Genomic DNA, 21,070 nt, shown 5'->3' with positions numbered 1-21,070 from the left:
TAGTGCACCAAGGAAGACAGCTTAGAGTTCACTTACTACAGTGAGTATCAGATCACAGATTTTTAACCAAGAAGTGTGGAGATTTGATCTGTGGTCTTGATACCAGATTGGACAGACTATGACGTTCCCAAATTAACCAACCACTTTCCAATCTCAGCATTTAACACCTTACTTTCCAAACACTGTTTTGCAGAATACTGTAAAGATTTTACCCCAACTGCCCCAAATAACTCATTATCCCATAATAAAGATGTCTGAACTTGAATTTGAGGGGGCTAAGCATGCAGATTGTTGAGCAAAAATGCATCAAAACTAGTGTCCCCTACATTTTGTCACCTTTCAGTACCTGTTGAAAATGGTATGAAGGCTTCGGGCTTCTGAAATCCTCCAGTTTCATTCAAAAAGTGTCCTGGATCAAACTTCTCTGGGTTTGGAAAGTATTTGGGATCAGTCAGCACTGAGGTCAAAAGAGGAAACACGTTGGTGCCCTTTAAGCAGATGCGAAGAACATAATTAATGGGAACATGTTAAATGTACTGTACTAAGTTATCATAGAAAAATGTTAGACTCAAGGGCCCATATGCATAATCATATTATGGTTTTATAAAAGCTTCAAATTATACAGCTAGCAGTCTATGCTGCCTTAATGTACCAATGTGGCATACTCCATTGGCTGCTCTGCACAGCTTCCCTTCTCCAAGCTGGGAGGTTGAAAAAGGCCAACATTTGGTCGAAACATTGCTGCCTGTGATTTTTATGGAGGACTGAAGTTTATGTTTTAACTTTGCATCCTACTTGCCATTTCCCTATTAGTTCGGAGTACCATTATTGAAATAGGATCACTGCGCTATATTTTCTGGAGTTGCCCCCTAATCTCCACAGTATAGAAAAAGGTGTTTAACTAAAAAAACCCTGGTTTGGCTCCTCTACTGTTGGGGATAGATAATTTCCCATTAGAATGCAGAAGAATTATTTGCCATATACAAGACACAACCCATCTTACAATAGCGCAGAACTGGAAAAGCTCTAAAGTTTCTTCCATAAAAGAAATAGCTTCTCTAGTCTCGACCAACTGCACCTATGAAAAAATGCTGGCAGTCCAAAATGGAACATTTGATTCCTTTATATCCAAATAGAACATTTGGCGGACAAATCATCCCTCAATTAACCAGCATACAAATCCCTCCATATAACACCCTTCCAATTGTCTCCATGTCTTAACCCCCCCTCCTTTCCATAATAGATCCTATTGCCATTAGGTAAAAGTCTTCAAGTGGTACACATAGCTTTCTAGTTTCTTGTCCATAGTCTAGTACTCAAGTGACGAACTACATTTACCTGCCAACTATTGTCTTTTATTTTCTAAGAAGGAACATTAGTCTAGTTACTATTCAACAACGCATTCATTGTTTAAAATATTTATGTCACGGTACAGAAATTGTATTTTAACACAACAAATAGGTCACCTTTCTGTTATACTTCGTTTATTCTAAAACTCAATAAAAAATTATTGAAAAGAAATACTATTTCCCATCAATGCCTTGTTAGAGATCAAGTTTAATGCATTTTTTTGTGATATGATTCTAAGCATCTTAATCCTAAATCCAGTATCTGTTTTGAAGTGGGGTGTCATACGATTAATATTTATTCCAACCTTGGGGATTGTGTATCCTCTGAAGATAGTGGTTTCATCTGTTGCATGTGGACCACCCAAAGGGGCGACGTTTGCTAATCTCTGTATCTCATGAATAACAGCATCTGTATAAGGCATTTTAGTGCGGTCTTCCACAGACGGAGAGCGGTTCTGGCCAATGACGAGGTCAATTTCTTTTTTGACTTTAGCTATGGAAAATACAAATCATTGTCAATGTATTTCAAAGTGCTTAAACTAAAAACAGAAATTGTTTTCATGTTGTTTTAATTCTGCTAAGCCAAGGAAATGTAAAATCCAAATACATTAGAGGCTACTAGGACATTCTGACCTGTAATATTGACTTGGATACAGCTCTCCCACAATGTTCGGGAAAACAGGACTAACAGATATGCAGTTTTTTTCACTTCTTTCCATGGGTAGGAAGGAGATGAACAAGCCCTGACTCTGCTTAAATGTGTGTGATGGCTGTAGGGAAACAGTTATGCATGTCTATGCAACCATATCATATCAGTGCTACAAACACTTGCAATTGTAATTTTTGGACAGTCTGTTAATGTTACAGGATGTACATTTATGTCCTGGATGCAGGGTACTAAATGCAACAAGATGTAAAATTACATCCTGTGGATCGTCTGGGATGAGAAGTGGAGCCCGTGCCATCCCATAGTAGGAGCTGTTACTGATAGCTGGCCTCCCACAGCAATAGAAGGGAGAGATAACAGTGATCCCTGCTTTTAGCTCCCTACATGCCGCAACCTATGTAGATCGCGGCATGTAAATAATTCACAAAGGGAATGCCCTCCATCTGTGACATCATCGGCCCTCCATGATGTGACTACAGTAGGACAATAGTTTTCCATAGTAACCACACGTCAGGCACTGGTGTTCTGGCCTGCCATAGCCTATGAACGCTATTGTAGGCAATAAGGCATTGCAGTACAGACTTAATGCAATGTATTATGATGGTGATCATAGCCTTTATGGCTCAAGCCCCCTACAGGGGCATAAGAAAATGTAAGACAAATAAAAGGTGAAAAAAAAATCATGGAAAAAAAAAATTATATATATATATATATATATATATATATATATATATTATATATATATATATATATATATATATATATATATATATATGTATATATATGTATATATATGTATATATATGTATATATATGTATATATATGTATATATATGTATGTATAAATCATCATATCCATAATGACCTGAACAATAAATGGAACACATTATTTATCCTGCACAGAAAAAAATTGTAAAAAAAGAAAAAAAAAACCTACAAACTGATGCAAAATGCTTATTTTGTTTGTTTTGCTTCGCATAAAAACACAATAAAAGTCATCAAAAAAAGCTATAAGTTACCCCAAAATTGTACAAATAAAATCTACATACAATTCGCCATACAAACAATAAGCCCACATAGAGCTCAGTCCATGGAAAAATAAAGACATTTTGGGACTTTGAAAGCAACAATGTATATAAAATTATATTTTTTTTAAAAAAGGGGTTTTATTATGCAAAAGTTGGAAGAACATTAAAAAATTATAATTTTTGTATTGTTATAATCGTACCAACCCGCAGAAAAAAAATGTATTATGTCATTTATGCTGCATGAATAATGTTATAAAATAATGCTAGTTTGCCATGCAAAAAACAAGCCCTCATATGGCCATGTTGATGGAAAAATTAAAGTTTTGGCTTTGGAGTTGAAAATCCCCCCAAAATAATTGAATCCATAGACAATATCTACCTAGAACTTCTGGATACTTGAGTAAAATCCTCAGACCGATTCTTAAAGTTGTGCTTGTCGTTTCTGTCCCAGCAAAGAAAAGGTTCATCACAGTAGCAAATAGGTTTTCGAAGTGGAACTCTGTGGTTGGGATTTCCTTGTCCTGGAAGTGGATATAAGATTACATTAAAATGATTTGTCCAATTAATTGCACTATTTAAGCAGGAAATGTTGCATTAGTTTACACTGCAGTGTTGGACTGAAGTGCCTTGGATAAAACAAGCTATATGGACTGGAGCCCTCAAAATCATTTAAACAGAACATGCACATGTCCACTTTTAATTGTGTTGTAAATAGAGATGAGCGAACGCGTTCGTCCGAGCTTGATATTCGTGCGAATATTAGGGTGTTCGGGATGTTCGTTATTCGTGACGAACACCATGCGGTGTTCTGGTTACTTTCACTTCCTTCCCTGAGACGTTAGCGCGCTTTTCTGGCCAATTGAAAGACAGGGAAGGCATTACAACTTCCCCCTGCAACGTTTAAGCCCTATACCACCCCCCTGCTGTGAGTGGCTGGCGAGATCAGGTGTTCGCCTAATATAAAAGTCGGCCCCTCCCGCGGCTCGCCTCAGATGCGGTGTGAGTTAGATGAGGGACAGTGCTGTTTATACCGGAGCTGCTGTAGGGAAAGAATTGGTAGTTAGTGTAGGCTTCAAGACCCCCCAAAGGTCCTTATTAGGGCCACTGATAGCTGTGTGTTGGCTGCTGTTAGCAGTGGGATTTTTTTTTTTTTCTCAAAATCGCCTCTGCAGACCGTTGCACCTGGCATTAGGGACAGAAGTGCTGCATAGGCAGGGAGAGTGTTAGGAGTGAGTGTAGCCTTCAAGAACCTCAACGGTCCTTTCTAGGGCCATATTTATCCGTGTGCAGTACTGTCCAGGCTGCTGTTGGCTGTGCTGCATTTTTTTTGGGCTTCTCAAAATCGCCTCTGCAGAGCATTGCACCCTCCATTGATACTGCAGGGAAAGAATTGTATAGGCAGGGCCACAACACAGTTATTATTCATTGAATATACGCAGTGCTGCCTGTTGGTGGGAAAAAACTGAAAACAAATCTATTTGTCCAGCCTGTGTCCGTCCTTACGCCTGTGTAGACGTGTGAGCTGCGTGAAAAACATTGCTAAATCATACGCAGCCAGCTACGCTTTACTGCTGGGTTCGCCATTTGCTTTCCTTAATTGGGAAAAAAAAATACCTGCTCTCCAAGAGTTATAATAACTCTGCTACCCTCACGTTCTGTGACACATAAGCAGGGACACAGCGCAGTTATTAAACTTCGCAGGTTCATTGAATATACGCAGTGCTGCCTGTTGGTGGGAAAAAACTGAAAACAAATCTATTTGTCCAGCCTGTGTCCGTCCTTACGCCTGTGTAGACGTGTGAGCTGCGTGAAAAACATTGCTAAATCATACGCAGCCAGCTACGCTTTACTGCTGGGTTCGCCATTTGCTTTCCTTAATTGGGAAAAAAAAATACCTGCTCTCCAAGAGTTATAATAACTCTGCTACCCTCACGTTCTGTGACACATAAGCAGGGACACAGCGCAGTTATTAAACTTCGCAGGTTCATTGAATATACGCAGTGCTGCCTGTTGGTGGGAAAAAACTGAAAACAAATCTATTTGTCCAGCCTGTGTCCGTCCTTACGCCTGTGTAGACGTGTGAGCTGCGTGAAAAACATTGCTAAATCATACGCAGCCAGCTACGCTTTACTGCTGGGTTCGCCATTTGCTTTCCTTAATTGGGAAAAAAAAATACCTGCTCTCCAAGAGTTATAATAACTCTGCTACCCTCACGTTCTGTGACACATAAGCAGGGACACAGCGCAGTTATTAAACTTCGCAGGTTCATTGAATATACGCAGTGCTGCCTGTTGGTGGGAAAAAACTGAAAACAAATCTATTTGTCCAGCCTGTGTCCGTCCTTACGCCTGTGTAGACGTGTGAGCTGCGTGAAAAACATTGCTATCATACGCAGCCAGCTACGCTTTACTGCTGGGTTCGCCATTTGCTTTCCTTAATTGGGAAAAAAAAATACCTGCTCTCCAAGAGTTATAATAACTCTGCTACCCTCACGTTCTGTGACACATAAGCAGGGACACAGCGCAGTTATTAAACTTCGCAGGTTCATTGAATATACGCAGTGCTGCCTGTTGGTGGGAAAAAACTGAAAACAAATCTATTTGTCCAGCCTGTGTCCGTCCTTACGCCTGTGTAGACGTGTGAGCTGCGTGAAAAACATTGCTAAATCATACGCAGCCAGCTACGCTTTACTGCTGGGTTCGCCATTTGCTTTCCTTAATTGGGAAAAAAAAATACCTGCTCTCCAAGAGTTATAATAACTCTGCTACCCTCACGTTCTGTGACACATAAGCAGGGACACAGCGCAGTTATTAAACTTCGCAGGTTCATTGAATATACGCAGTGCTGCCTGTTGGTGGGAAAAAACTGAAAACAAATCTATTTGTCCAGCCTGTGTCCGTCCTTACGCCTGTGTAGACGTGTGAGCTGCGTGAAAAACATTGCTAAATCATACGCACCCAGCTACGCTTTACTGCTGGGTTCGCCATTTGCTTTCCTTAATTGGGAAAAAAAATACCTGCTCTCCAAGAGTTATAATAACTCTGCTACCCTCACGTTCTGTGACACATAAGCAGGGACACAGCACAGTTATTAAACTTAGATAATTCATTCACTAGAGGCAGTGGGGCCTTTCGTTTTCCAAAAAGGGCAAAAATTATATTTGGCCTGCAGTCTTGCGCCAATTTATTTCCTGCCTGGGAAATCTAATCACTGGTAATACAGCATGCTGAGGGGTAGGGGTAAGCCTAGAGGACGTGGACGTGGACGTGGCCGAGGACGCGGAGGGCCAAGTGAGGGTGTGGGCACAGGCCAAGCTCCTGATCCAGGTGTGTCGCAGCTGTCTGCTGCGCGATTAGGAGAGAGGCACGTTTCTGGCGTCCCCACATTCATCGCCCAATTAATGGGTCCACGCGGGAGACGGTTATTAGAAAATGAGCAGTGTGAGCAGGTCCTGTCCTGGATGGCAGAAAGTGCTTCGAGCAACCTATCGTCTACCCGCAGTTCTGCGCCGTCCACTGCTGCCAATCCGAATCCTCTGTCTGCTGCTCCTCCTTCCTCCCAGCCTCCTCAGTCCACTACAATGACACCTGCTCAGGAGCGGGAACACTCCCAGGAACTGTTCTCGGGCCCCTGCTTAGATTGGGCAGCAGCGGTTCCTCTCCCACCAGAGGAGTTTATCGTCACTGATGCCCAACCATTCGAAAGTTCCCGGGGTCCGGGGGAAGAGGCTGGGGACTTCCGCCAACTGTCTCAACAACTTTCTGTGGGTGAGGAGGACGATGACGATCAGACACAGTTGTCTTGCAGTGAGGTAGTAGTAAGGGCAGTAAGTCCCAGGGAGCAGCGCACAGAGGATTCGGAGGAAGAGCAGCAGGACGATGAGGTGACTGACCCCACCTGGTGTGCAACGCTTACTCAGGAGGACAGGTCTTCAGAGGGGGAGTCAAGGGCATCAGCAGGGCAGGTTGCAAGAGGCAGTGCGGTGGCCAGGGGTAGAGGCAGGGCCAGACCGAATAATCCACCAAGTGTTTCCCAAAGCGCCCCCTCGCGCCATGCCACCCTGCGTAGGCCGAGGTGCTCTAAGGTCTGGCAGTTTTTCACAGAGACGCCTGACGACCGACGAACAGTGGTGTGCAACCTTTGTCGCGCAAAGCTCAGCCGGGGAGCCAACACCAACAGCCTCACCACCACCACCATGCGCAGACATATGATGGCCAAGCACCCCGCAAGGTGGGACAAAGGCCGTTCACCGTCTCCGGTTTGCACCCCTGCCTCTCCCCCTGTGCCCCAACCTGCCACTGAGATGCAACCCCCCTCTCAGGACACAGGCACTACCGCCTCATGGCCTGCACCCACACCCTCATCTCCGCTGTCCTCGGCCCCATCCAGCAGTGTAGTTCAGCGCACCGTTCAGCCGTCGCTTGCGCAAGTGTTCGAGCGCAAGCGCAAGTACGCCGCCACGCACCCGCACGCTCAAACGTTAACCGTCCGCATCGCAAAATTCATCAGCCTTGAGATGCTGCCGTATAGGGTTGTGGAAACGGAGTCCTTCAAAAGTATCATGGAGGCGGCGGCCCCGCGCTACTCAGTTCCCAGTCGCCACTACTTTTCCCGATGTGCCGTCCCAGCCCTGCACGACCACGTCTCCCGCAACATTGTGCGCGCCCTCACCAACGCGGTTACTGCCACGGTCCACTTAACTACGGACACGTGGACAAGCACAGGCGGGCAGGGCCACTACATCTCCCTGACGGCACATTGGGTGAATTTAGTGGAGGCTGGGACAGAGTCAGAGCCTGGGACCGCTCACGTCCTACCCACCCCCAGAATTGCGGGCCCCAGCTCGGTGCTGGTATCTGCGGAGGTGTATGCTTCCTCCACTAAAGCACCCTCCTCCTCCTCCTCCTCCTCTGTCTCACAATCAAGATGTGTTAGCAGCAGCATGTCGCCAGCAGTCGGTGTCGCGCGGTGTGGCAGCACAGCGGTGGGCAAGCGTCAGCAGGCCGTGCTGAAACTACTCAGCTTAGGCGATAAGAGGCACACGGCCCACGAACTGCTGCAGGGTCTGACACAGCAGACCGACCGCTGGCTTGCGCCGCTGAGCCTCCAACCGGGCATGGTCGTGTGTGACAACGGCCGTAACCTGGTGGCGGCTCTGCAGCTTGGCAGCCTCACGCACGTGCCATGCCTGGCCCACGTCTTTAATTTGGTGGTTCAGCGGTTTCTGAAAAGCTACCCACGCTTGTCAGACCTGCTCGTAAAGGCGCGCCGGCTCTGCGCACATTTCCGCAAGTCCCACACGGACGCTGCCACCCTGCGCACCCTGCAACATCACTTTAAGCTGCCAGTGCACCGACTGCTGTGCGACGTGCCCACACGGTGGAACTCTACGCTCCACATGTTGGCCAGGCTCTATGAACAACGGAGAGCTATAGTCGAATACCAACTCCAACATGGGCGGCGCAGTGGGAGTCAGCCTCCTCAATTCCTTTCAGAAGAGTGGGCCTGGTTGGCAGACATCTGCCATGTCCTTGGTAATTTTGAGGAGTCTACCCAGGTGGTGAGCGGCGATGCTACAATCATTAGCGTCACCATTCCTCTGCTATGCATCTTGAGAAATTCCCTGCAAACCATAAAGGCAGCTGCTTTGCGCTCGGAAACGGGGGCGGGGGAAGACAGTATGCCGCTGGATAGTCAGGGCACCCTCCTGTCTATTTCTCAGCGCGTACAGGAGGAGGAGGAGGAGCATGAGGAGGATGAGGAGGAGGGGGAAGAGACAGCTTGGCCCGCTGCTGACGGTACACCGGCTGATTGCCTGTCATCCTTTCAGCGTGTATGGCCTGAGGAGGAGGAGGAGGAGGAGGAGGATCCTGAAAGTGATCTTCCTAGTGAAGACAGCCATGTGTTGCGTACAGGTACCCTGGCACACATGGCTGACTTCATGTTAGGATGCCTTTCTCGTGACCCTCGCGTTGCACGCATTCTGGCCACGACGGATTACTGGGTGTACACACTGCTCGATCCACGGTATAAGGAGAACCTGCCCACTCTGATTCCCGAAGAGGAAAGGGGTTCGAGAGTGTTGCTATACCACAGGACCCTTGCGGACAAGCTGATGGTAAAATTCCCAGCCGACAGCGCTAGTGGCAGAAGGCGCAGTTCCGAGGGCCATGTTGCAGGGGATGTGCGTAGATCGAGCAGCATGTACATCCCAGGCAGTGCAACAGTCTTTAAGGGCCTGGCCAGCTTTATGGCTCCCCACCAAGACTGTGTCACCGCTCCCCAGTCACGGCTGAGTCGGCGGGAGCACTGCAAAAGGATGGTGAGGGAGTACGTAGCGGATCGCACGACCATCCTTGGTGACGCCTCTGCCCCCTACAACTACTGGGTGTCGAAGCTGGACACGTGGCCTGAACTAGCCCTGTATGCCCTTGAGGTGCTTGCTTGTCCTGCGGCTAGCGTGTTGTCGGAGAGGGTGTTTAGTGCGGCTGGGGGAATCATCACAGATAAGCGTAGCCGCTTGTCAACCGACAGTGCCGACAGGCTAACACTCATCAAGATGAACAAAGGCTGGATTTCCCCAGACTTCTGTTCTCCACCAGCGGACAGCAGCGATACGTAAGCAATACGTAGGCTGCACCCGCGGATGGAAGCTACGTTCTCTCTCACCATCCAAAACGGGGACATTTCTGCTTCATCAATCTGTGTCTAATATTCCTCCTCCTCCTCCTCCTGCTCCACCTCCTGAAACCTCACGTAATCACGCTGAACGGGCAATTTTTCTTAGGGCCACAAGGCTCACTCAAATAATTTTTCAGAACAATTTTTATAAGTTTCAATGCGCTTAAAAGCATTGGAACTTTAACTTGAACCAATTTTTCGTTACACTGGGCTGCCTCCAGGCCTAGTTACCACTTAAGCCACATTAACCAAAGCGATTAATGGGTTTCACCTGCCCTCTTGGCTGGCCATGGCCAATTTTTGGGATGTACATTAGTACTGTTGATACAGCAATTTGTGTGGGCCCTCGCCTACAGTGTAATCAAATTAATTTTTAGCCCACCTGCATTACAGCTGACGTTACCTCAGCTGTGTTGGGCAATGCAATGGGATATTTTTGTGTACCGCCGGTGGGTTCCAGGGAGCCACCCATGCTGTAGGTGCACACTGAGTTTTTAATACATCTGTACACTTCTAAAGAACCCGTCTGACCGGGGCATGCAGTGTGGGCCGAAGCCCACCTGTATTACGCACGACATTACTACCTCAGCTGTGTTGGGCAATGCAATGGGATATTTCTATGTACCGCCGGTGGCTTCCTGGCACCCACCCAGGCAGTGGGTCCACAGGGAGTTAAACCTACATGTGTCCACTTGTAAAGAATCCCAGTCTGACTGGGGCATGCAGTGTGGGCCGAAGCACACCTGTATTACGCACGACATTACTACCTCAGCTGTGTTGGGCAATGCAATGGGATATTTCTATGTACCGCCGGTGGCTTCCTGGCACCCACCCAGGCAGTGGGTCCACAGGGAGTTAAACCTACATGTGTCCACTTGTAAAGAATCCCAGTCTGACTGGGGCATGCAGTGTGGGCCGAAGCCCACCTGTATTACGCACGACATTACTACCTCAGCTGTGTTGGGCAATGCAATGGGATATTTTTGTGTACCGCCGGTGGGTTCCAGGGAGCCACCCATGCTGTGGGTCGACAGGGACTTCACAATAGGGAGTTGTACCTGCCTGTGTCTATGAATTAAAAAGCCCGGTCTGACTGGGGCATGCAGACACCTTGACAGAATGAATAGTGTGTGGCACATAGGTTCCCCATTGCTATGCCCACGTGTGCAGCTCCAGATGGCGGTGGCACAGGATTCTATTTCTCATTGCTTCTGTACAGCATTGTGGGCTATCGCTCCGCCACTTTTAAAGAGGGTCGCTGCCTAGCCGTGCCAACCTCTGCAGTGTATGCCTGCGGTCCCTCGTCATGGCAGACGCAATTCTAAATAGACATGAGCGTGGTGTGGCATGAGGGCAGCTGAAGGCTGCGCAGGGACACTTTGGTGTGCGCTGTGGGGGGGAGGGGGTGCGGTTGGGCAGCATGTAACTCAGGAGAAGTGGCAGTGGAGTGTCATGCAGGCAGTGATTGTGCTTTGTTGGAGGTAGTGTGGTGCTTAGCAAAGGTATGCCATGCTAATGAGCGCTTTTCAGAAGTAAAAGTTGTTGGGAGGGGGGGGGGGCCCACTCTTGCCGCTATTGTGGCTTAATAGTGGGACCTGTGAACTTAGGATGCAGCCCAACATGTAGCCCCTCGCCTGCCCTATCCGTCACTGTGTCATTCCCATCACTTTCCTGAATTGCCCAGATTTTCACACATGAAAACCTTAGCGAGCATCGGCAAAATACAAAAATGTTCTGGTCGCCCATTGACTTCAATGGGGTTCGTTGTTCGAAACGAACCCTCGAGCATCACGGGAAGTTCGTTACGAATAACGAACACCCGAACATTTTGGTGTTCGCTCATCTCTAGTTGTAAACTTTGATTCCAGAGTCACCTATAAATAAGCTTATCTTCTTCTGTATCGTTAACCCCTTAACGACATAGAACATACATTTGCATCCTTTTTGTTTGCAGTTTGTATGAAGGCAAATCAGGAGCAACAGCTGCCATCAGCATTAACATTGATCATGGCTATTAACCCTGTAAATGCCACTGTCAGTGCTGGCAGCTGTATTTAAATCGATGATCAGTTTTGGAGGGTCCCGAACACCCCCTCCCCCCTGTGATGAAACCATTAGGTGCTATTCATTTGCAATAGCAGCCTGGAGCCTTCTGAAGGCCCCACTGCTGCCATGGCTGAATGCCTACCAAGCCATGCCTGTGGTGTAGCTTGATAGACTACCTGTATAATTTACAGATGGCAGTATAATGCAATACTGTGGTATTACATTATACTGCAGGAGGGATCAAACGGTTGCAAATTGTCCCCTTCGGGACTAAAAAAATAAATCTAAAAATAAGTTTAAAAAAGTTCTATTAATTATTAAAAGTAAAAAAAAAAAAAAAACAACTTTCCCATATTTATAATAAAAAATTAATAAAAAAGAAAAAAACATCACTGCATCCGTAAAAACCTATCAAAGTAACGGTGAATGTTGTCAGAAAAAAAAAATACACAACACCAGAATTGTGCTTTTCTGGTCACCTTGACTCCAAGAAAAAATTAATAATAAATGATCAAAAAGTCATATGTATTCCAAAATAATGCCAATAGAAACTATATAACAGCCCACAAATAAACAGCAATTACACAACATATGTGAAAACATTATGGTGGTCAGAATTTTTTTAAAGTATTTTTCCAGAGATCTTTTACTTTTTAAAAGTAGTACAGCAAAAAAAAGAAAAATCTATCTATCTCTATAAATTCGATATTGTCGTAGTCATGCTGACTCAGAGAATAAAGTTATCAGGTCATCTGTGCTGCAGTGTGTACGCCATAAAAACAAGATCTCCCCTAAAGATTGCATATTTTTGTTGTTTTTTTTTTTTTGTTTTACTGCACTTAGAATTTTTTGAAGTGATTTCAGTACACTATATGGTATATTAAATAGTATAATTGCAAAATACAGCTCGCCCCGCAAAAAACAAGCCATCAGATAGCTACGTTAATGGGTAATTAAAATAGTTATGACTTTTTTTAAGCTGGGAGGGGGAAAAAAGGCTGCTTCCTTAAGGCCTTATGGTTTATTATTGTGTCAGGGTCTGTCAGAGGTTAAGCACCTGGCAGTAATCTGAAAGATTTTTGTTCCTGCGCTTTCACTCAAGAGCGATAACTGCCCACTAGATTGAGGCGGAGCACACAGGACGTCTTCTCAGGTTGCCCGCCTCCATTTAAAGGGAACCAGCAGTCGTTCATCTATGACCGAGACAATTATCATCAGGTTTTATGTCTGAAAACTGAACAATGAAAGAAAAACAAGTAAAGTATCATTCTTGTTCAATAGTTGGACATATTTACACTGAATGATTATTTAATTTTGCACAATCCAATGATTAACTGCATGATAATCGCTCAGTGTAAATAGGGCTTTAGGCTCTGAGTACAGAAAATGATCATCTATAATTTTGGTGAAACTGTCCAAGCTACTGAATAGTAAAATTTGTTCACACTAGTGAACTATGAATATCTAGCATAAAAGGATTAGAGAAACTTGGCTGCTTAAAAATCAAGCAGAGAAACAATGTCACGCTTGTCTATAGGTTGTGTATGTATTGCAACTTCAATGAACTGAATGGAGATCAGCTGGGATACCATACACATCCTGTAGATAGATGCTGCACCGATTTAGAAAGGAGGAAGCCATGTGTTTCTAATTCTAGTCAACGCCAGACATCTTGTGGGCTGAAGCATATCAACATGACAGGACCATAAAATGTTAGCATTTATTTTTCTAAATCGTGCTAATCTCACTTTCCTCCTCCATCTTTATAAGAAAACAGTCTATGAAGTCTCGGGGGCAGTTCAGGTCCAATGTCTCCTGATGTTCCTTTACTTTGTCCTTCACAAACTCTTTCACGGAGTAGAGATTTTTCAAAATCTTATGGTGTGGTCCAGGGATGTGACGGGTTACTTTGGGGAAACAGTTGAGCAACTAAAATGATAAATAATATATTTTTTATGTACAATCAATCTTACAGATATCAGAACAGAATGACTGACTGTAAAAACGTAAATTACTATTGCCCTTTGGAAAAACAAATGAGTCACTTGCCTTGAGGACTCCGCGATCCCCCATATAGGGCTCAGTCAGATGTGCATTTTAACATACGATTATTCATGCGTTAAAAAAAAAAAAAAAAAAAAAAAAAAATTGTGACCACGTCCATTGCTACCCATATGTTCTATCTTTTGTACGTGCTAAATTTTTATGCGCGTGCAAAATTCGGACATGTGACCGCTGCCATTGAAAAGTATTGGTTCTACATAGTGCAATCTTCTTTACGCGCGATAAAACGCCAGTGTTACTGAGCCCTTAAACATTAAAAGAAATAAGGATCATCCCCAACAGAGCATAGTTTAGGCTCTGTTTAAACCATGTTCATTAGAAATTCTGTCAAATGTGCTGGAAAAATAGCGTTAGCATGCAGCACTCTTTTTCTTATTAGAATTATAAATCAATGGGGTCTATCAGGTGACGCTGGTGTCCTCATGGGACAATCTGGTACCCTCTCATTGTCACTTTTCTGCTCTTTTGGCTGAACAGAAAAATGGAAAATACAACACAGATGTGAACAGAGTCCTATCCTTGGTTCAGCTTCTCTCTCTGTTGGGAACAGGGTGCTATAAGCACCAGAATCACCTTGGCCCTTCTGCTATCTTTTTTCCAGTAACATTAATCTGTCCCTGGGAAAGTGTAAAGAGCATGAATAGTACTAGGGTCCTAGTGTAGTCATTTGCTGTATGGCTCTCTTTCATGATATTCTGTGTTTCCTTACATGCAGGCCAGCATGCTCAATATGGTATTATTTGCTTTACATAGCACATAGTACCATAGTACCATTATTGGCACCCCTGTATATTAAGTGCACCACTTAAATATCTCCTGAATTGAACTCTTCAGTGAAACTATCTAGATATGTACAAACGTTTAAGTCTGATACAGAAGAGCACAAGACACAAAAATAACAAAATGAAAATGATACAGGAGTGAAAACAATGCCAGGACACAATTAATTATCAGCACAAAGGCAAAACCAGACTAACCTGTGATTAATTAAAACTTAGACTCACCTAATGTATATCCACTTTAATGGTCCATTTACATACAATGATTATCGCTCAAAATTCATTCAAACAAGCAAAAGTGGATGATAATCGTTCAGTGTGAAGCAAAAAAATTGCTCACTTTTCATTTGCAGTTGTTTAAGCTGACTTTTCAATCAACCTAAAAAAACCTCATTCACACTTGCTGGATTGCTGGCTTCTCATCCCGTGTAAAAGTTCCCCTGCCAGCGCTTCCCATAGGAGATTAAGCGATAAGCGGACGAGAAGCCCTCGAGCCACCGGCAGGACTTTCAGTTTGAATGCTCTGCAAGAATGCTGACGACCTTAGCGGTGACACCAGCGCTCATCCAGTAGCTGAAAAGACTGTCGGCATCTGTAAAAGGGCCTTCACAGTGCTCATTTTACTTTGATTTTGTAAATAAATGGTGGCTTTAATGCTTAAAATTGACATTCTTTTTACTACTCCTTGTTTACAATGACAAAGAAAAAGAGACCTGTCTGAGCTCTCTTTTCTTTAACCAGAAATGAGATCATCACCAAGCTCATGAAATCTAAAGGATATAAGACCTCAACATTCCAGCTTCAACAGTTTAAAATGTTATCTAGAAGCTTGCTACTCATGGAACAGTCAAGATACTTTCAGGACTTGATGGAAAGAGGAAGATTGATGAGCGAATCCTAGAAAGTTGGTATGAAATGGGGCAAATAAACTATATACAATATCCAAAAACTTCAGACTGAGCTGCAGTCAACTGGAGAGATGGTTTCAACGCATACAATATGCCGAACACTAAACAAAACAAGTCTCTATACGCAAAGGCCAAGAAGGACCCCACTATTTAAAGAGAGGCATAAAAAAAGTGACAGAAATCTGTCAAAAGTTGCATAAACAAACTATAATCCTTCTGAGAAACTGCATTATGGACAAATTAAACCAAACCAAAGCTCTTTGGTAATACATACTAGATTTATGTTTATACACAATGAAATGAAGCCTATGAAGGAAAAAATGCAGCCTATCTACAGTGAAACATGGGGGAGGGTCCATAATGTTGTGGGGCTGCTTTGATGTCTCTGGGACTGAATGCCTTGATCGTGGTACAGGAACAATGAAAGCAGCATCAGAACATTTTAGAGCCGAATGTGCTCCCAAATGTAAGAAAACGAAATTTGAATAAAACAAGATGGGTCCTACACCAGGATGATGACCCAAAGCACACAACCAAATGTACGTGCAATTGGTAAAGAAGAAAAAAATGGAGTGTCTTAAGCTGAGCAGCAATGAGTACTGACCTGAACTCCATTGAAAATCTTTGGAGAGCTGAAACCTGCGATTGGGAAAAGAACCCTGCAAACATTCAGGAGCTTGAGAGTTTTGCAATGGAAGAGTAGAAGAAACTAAGAGCAGACATGTGCAAGAAGCTCACAAAAGATTACAAAAACCATTTGGAAGCCGTCATTGTTGCCAAAGATTGCGCAACCAAATATTAGGGAAAGAGGTCTAGAATTCTGTTCATGTTGTAGAATATATTTATTCTTTATTTGAAATGACCGCATGTATTGTGACAGGGAAACCTTTTTTGTTGAATGCTATCAAAATATTCTAATGCTACATAGTACATATCCACTTATTTCTGAAAATATAGGCTTTATTAAACTAAACAATCAAGGATGCCAATAATGTTTACCAAAACTGTAGGTGATGGAACTCCCAATACAGACCTTGCTTTAAAACAAACAAAAAAAGTTCTGTAGTGTGTTAGCCAGTAGAGCAAAGTGTGATTGTTCTCAGTAAGAGAAACCAAGTAATCTTGTAGATATGATACCTTTTAATGGCTAACAAAAATACACGATGTTACAGCAAGCAAGCTTTCAGATCTTCTATCGATCCTTCCTCAAGCTAAAATGGAACTGGTTTGTATGGGGCACATATATATCAGACTTTGCTTTGTTACCAGGACCTACACTACCGTTCAAAAGTTTGGGGTCACATTGAAATGTCCTTATTTTTGAAGGAAAAGCACTGTACTTTTCAATGAAGATAACTTTAAACTAGTCCTAACTTTAAACAAATGCACTCTATACATTGCTAATGTGGTAAATGACTATTCTAGCTGCAAATGCCTGGTTTTTTGTGCAAAATCTACAAAGGTGAATAGAGGCCCATTTCCAGCAACTATCACTCCAGTGTTCTAATGGTACAATGTGTTTGCTCATTGGCTCAGAAGGCTAATTGATGGTTAGAAAACCCTTGTGCAATCATGTTCACACATCTGAAAACAGTCTAGCTCGTTACAGAAGCTACAAAACTGACCTTCCTGTAAGCAGATTGAGTTTCTGGAGCATCACATTTGTGGGGTCAATTAAACACTCAAAATGGCCAGAAAAAGAGAACTTTCATCTGAAACTCGACAGTCTATTCTTGTTCTTAGAAATGAAGGCTATTCCATGCGAGAAATTGCTAAGAAATTGAAGATTTCCTACAACGGTGTGTACTACTCCCTTCAGAGGACAGCACAAACAGGCTCTAACAAGAGTAGAAAAAGAAGTGGGAGGCCGCGTTGCACAACTAAGCAAGAAGATAAGCACATTAGAGTCTCTAGTTTGAGAAACAGACGCCTCACAGGTACCCAACTGGCATCTTCATTAAATAGTACCCGCAAAACACCAGTGTCAACATCTACAGTGAAGAGGCGGCTGCGGGATTTTGGGCTTCAGGGCAGAGTGGCAAAGAAAAAGCCATATCTGAGACTGGCCAATAAAAGAAAAAGATTAAGATGGGCAAAAGAACACAGACATTGGACAGAGGAAGACTGGAAAAAAGTGTTGTGGACGGATGAATCCAAGTTTGAGGTGTTTGGATCACAAAGAAGAACGTTTGTGAGACGCAGAACAAATGAAAAGATGCTGGAAGAATGCCTGACGCCATCTGTTAAGCATGGTGGAGGTAATGTGATGGTCTGGGGTTGCTTTGGTGCTGGTAAGGTGGGAGATTTGTACAGGGTAAAAGGGATTCTGAATAAGGAAGGCTATCACTCCATTTTGCAACGCCATGCCATACCCAGTGGACAGCGCTTGATTGGAACCAATTTCATCCTACAACAGGACAATGACCCTAAACACACCTCCAAATTGTGCAAGAACTATTTACAGCAGAAGCAGGCAGCTGGTATTCTATCGGTAATGGAGTGGCCAGCGCAGTCACCAGATCTGAACCCCATTGAGCTGTTGTAGGAGCAGCTTGACCATATGGTACGCCAGAAGTGCCCATCCAACCAATCCAACTTGTGGGAGATGCTTCTAGAAGCGTGGGGTGCAATTTCACAAGCTTACCTCAACAAATTAACAGCTAGAATGTCAAAGGTGTGCAATGCTGTAATTGCTGCAAAAGAAGGATTCTTTGACGAAAGCAAAGTTTGATGTAAAAACAATGTTATTTCAAATACAAATCATTATTTCTAACCTTGTCAATGTCTTGACTCTATTTTCTATTCATTTCACAACGCATGGTGGTGAATAAGTGTGACTTTTCATGGAAAACACAAAATTGTTTGGGTGACCCCAAACTTTTGAACGGTAGTGTACATGATATGCCTCTGAATCCAGTTGTATACAATCAGACAACAGGCATTCATTGTCTATAATGGTGTTCCCAAGCCCATTGATTGGTAGTAAAATCTAAAGTAGCAATCAGTACTCAGAATGTAAAATATACAAATTTCAGTAAACAACTTTTATTCCATTATTACCTGCCCTATTGATATGCTCATCTTGAAAGACTCTTTCAACATGGCCAACAGACTAAGGAACTTTTCATCATCATATTCAAAGCGCTCACCAAAGACAACTGAACAAATCACATTGGAAACCGCCAAAGCCAACAGGTAAGTGGGGTCAAATGAAGAACCTTCAAAAAATAAGTTAATAACATTATTGGATTATTTCTCCATGACGGTTTCTTCCATATTACAATACAAGAAGGACAACTGTGAATGTGAAATAAAAAAAACTAAAATATTTTACGTGGGTAAGAGCAGTGCTGTCTCTAATGCTGAACAACTCAGTGTAGGTGAGACTAAAAGCTTTGGGGCCTTTTTACACTAGCCGATTGACTGCTTATCATTACAAGCATAAAACTATAAATAGCATGCTAATCAGCATTCATTACTGCCATTCATAAGCGGTTGAGGATCACCAGTATGGATAATGGGATCATTCATCCCCATACAGTTGGCATTCATTGGCAGAATCTCCCCATGTTTACAATTGGAGGGGGGAGGGGCATATGCTGTTGACAAGCGTCTATTTTTATGCCTACATAAAGACCCAATCAATTGACAAATGACCATTTGTTCATTTGTTTGCAGCGTTTTGGGCATATCGCGTTGAGTCGGCGATTGGAATGTTCACACCTCATCATCGGCTCTTGTAAAAAGGCTTTTACAATAAAATTCCAGATCCTGTTATATCTGCAACAAAGAGGTTTTGACATGCTGATGACACAAGTAGGTAGAAAAATAACCAATCTATAGCCAACCTTATTTGTCATTGGAGATGAAATACCATGGTTTGCATGTCCATTATAAAGGAGAACAAAAGCGGCAAAAGCCCACAGTACTCAATATCTGGGGTGGAGTACGTTTTCTTGAAGCACAATCACATCCAAAAGTTCAGCAGGATAGCTGTCAAATGGATAATCTCTTTGTCTCCTGTGTATTGTTAATTGGCCATATTACCTGTCAAAACCCCCTTTCCTACAAATCCCTTACATTGTTCTTTATAATTCAGATGTCCCATTGCCATCCACCCCCAAAAACCACATTTACACAACATCCAATTGGATTTACAGGCAGAGCATTGTTCTTAATTCACCCCCTTGGTGATATGGTTTTAGGCTATTCTGTGGGTTTGTATATACTTCTTTATTTCCTGTTAATGTTCTGAAGTCCTTCAGGACCTCATTATAAAAAGAAATAATAAATGGCCCTTTTGCTTCAACTGGGTAGAAGCTGCTTGCTTTTTTCAATTCAGTAGTAATTGGTTGTAATTCTTCACTCTCGTCTAGGGCTCTAAGGATGGTGCTTTCTTGTTGGTTCACAATAGGTTCTTGATGATTCCGTTGCTTATTTAGGGAGAAAAATCTCTTCAGGGTAAGTTTCCGAACAAAATGGTTGAGGTCTATAAAGAGCTCAAACATATCTGGTCCATAAGAGGGGCTAAAAGAGAGGCCTCTTGCTAATATTTCAGCTTCCCCTAATTTTCCTTATCCAACATATGGATTCTGCCTGCTTTCCGGGATCCAGGGGTGCTTTCCAATAAGCACCCCTGAGAAGTACGTGATATATGCTGTATAATTGGGTGTGACATTATCCATATATATATTATATATATATATATATATATATATATATATATATATATATATATATATATATATATATATATATACATATACACATATACACATACATACATACATACATACACACACACACACACACACACACACACACACACACACACACACACACTATCTGTCTGATACTTTTTCAAACACTGGAACGCTGGTATTTTTTGTACTTCATTTATCTGCTTTGTCTATCCCGTGGTGTTCTTTTTTCTACTTCTGGAACCTACCATGACGCTCGCCACGAGAGGTCTCTAACGACCAGTGCAAGAAACTCTAACCCATGCCTTGTGATTTGTCACGTGACCTTGGACCTTGACGTACCGGAGCCTGTTCTACGGGCCCGGCGTCACGGGTGAGTCCTTGTTTTCATAGTGCCCTTTATATTTTTTGATAGCTTATTATCTATTCCATTGTCTGGAGTGCTACCCATTATTACTTTTTTTTTAATGACAATAGTGGGATATACCAACAGTTATCTTAATGTACATTAAGTTGGCCACAAATATAGTAGTCAGGGTGTTTTAAGGTATAAATCTCAAAGATTTTAGGTGATTTTGCCAAACCTTCATAAGTAAAATTTACTAAAATCTGGACAACCAACTCAATCCAAATGTTTTAATTATTAACAAGAACTTAAGTATAAGCCAACTATGTAGTTGTTATTGACATTCCATTCGTCATAACTACTGCCTCAAAGTTAACATTTGCTCAGGTGTAATGCATTGGGTGATCTATCAGAAAATATTTGTTTCTAGAGCACCATCATGGTGGCAATTAGAATGGCTGACATAGACTGTTGTACATAATACTTTAGCATGATCTGCTTA

The 21,070-nt window shown here is 43.1% G+C and overlaps 1 protein-coding gene across 1 annotated transcript in view; it reads right to left on the bottom strand.

Moving 5' to 3' along the window:
• Positions 1-21,070, bottom strand: part of LOC136580510 (cytochrome P450 2C18-like) — a 48,991-nt gene that overhangs the window by 3,594 nt on the left and 24,327 nt on the right. Inside the window, exons 6-10 of the mRNA XM_066581118.1 lie at positions 18,583-18,740; positions 13,526-13,700; positions 3,424-3,567; positions 1,655-1,842; positions 347-488 (exon numbers count right to left, since the gene is read on the bottom strand). Coding sequence (XP_066437215.1) covers positions 347-488; positions 1,655-1,842; positions 3,424-3,567; positions 13,526-13,700; positions 18,583-18,740 — 807 coding nt within the window. The remainder of the gene's footprint in view (positions 1-346; positions 489-1,654; positions 1,843-3,423; positions 3,568-13,525; positions 13,701-18,582; positions 18,741-21,070) is intronic.

Source organism: Eleutherodactylus coqui, chromosome 10 (assembly GCF_035609145.1).
Source record: "Eleutherodactylus coqui strain aEleCoq1 chromosome 10, aEleCoq1.hap1, whole genome shotgun sequence".
In the NCBI taxonomy this organism is placed as follows: domain Eukaryota; kingdom Metazoa; phylum Chordata; class Amphibia; order Anura; family Eleutherodactylidae; genus Eleutherodactylus; species Eleutherodactylus coqui.
The sequence above is the reverse complement of the archived record's forward strand: the minus strand, read 5'-3'. Positions and strand labels throughout refer to the sequence as shown.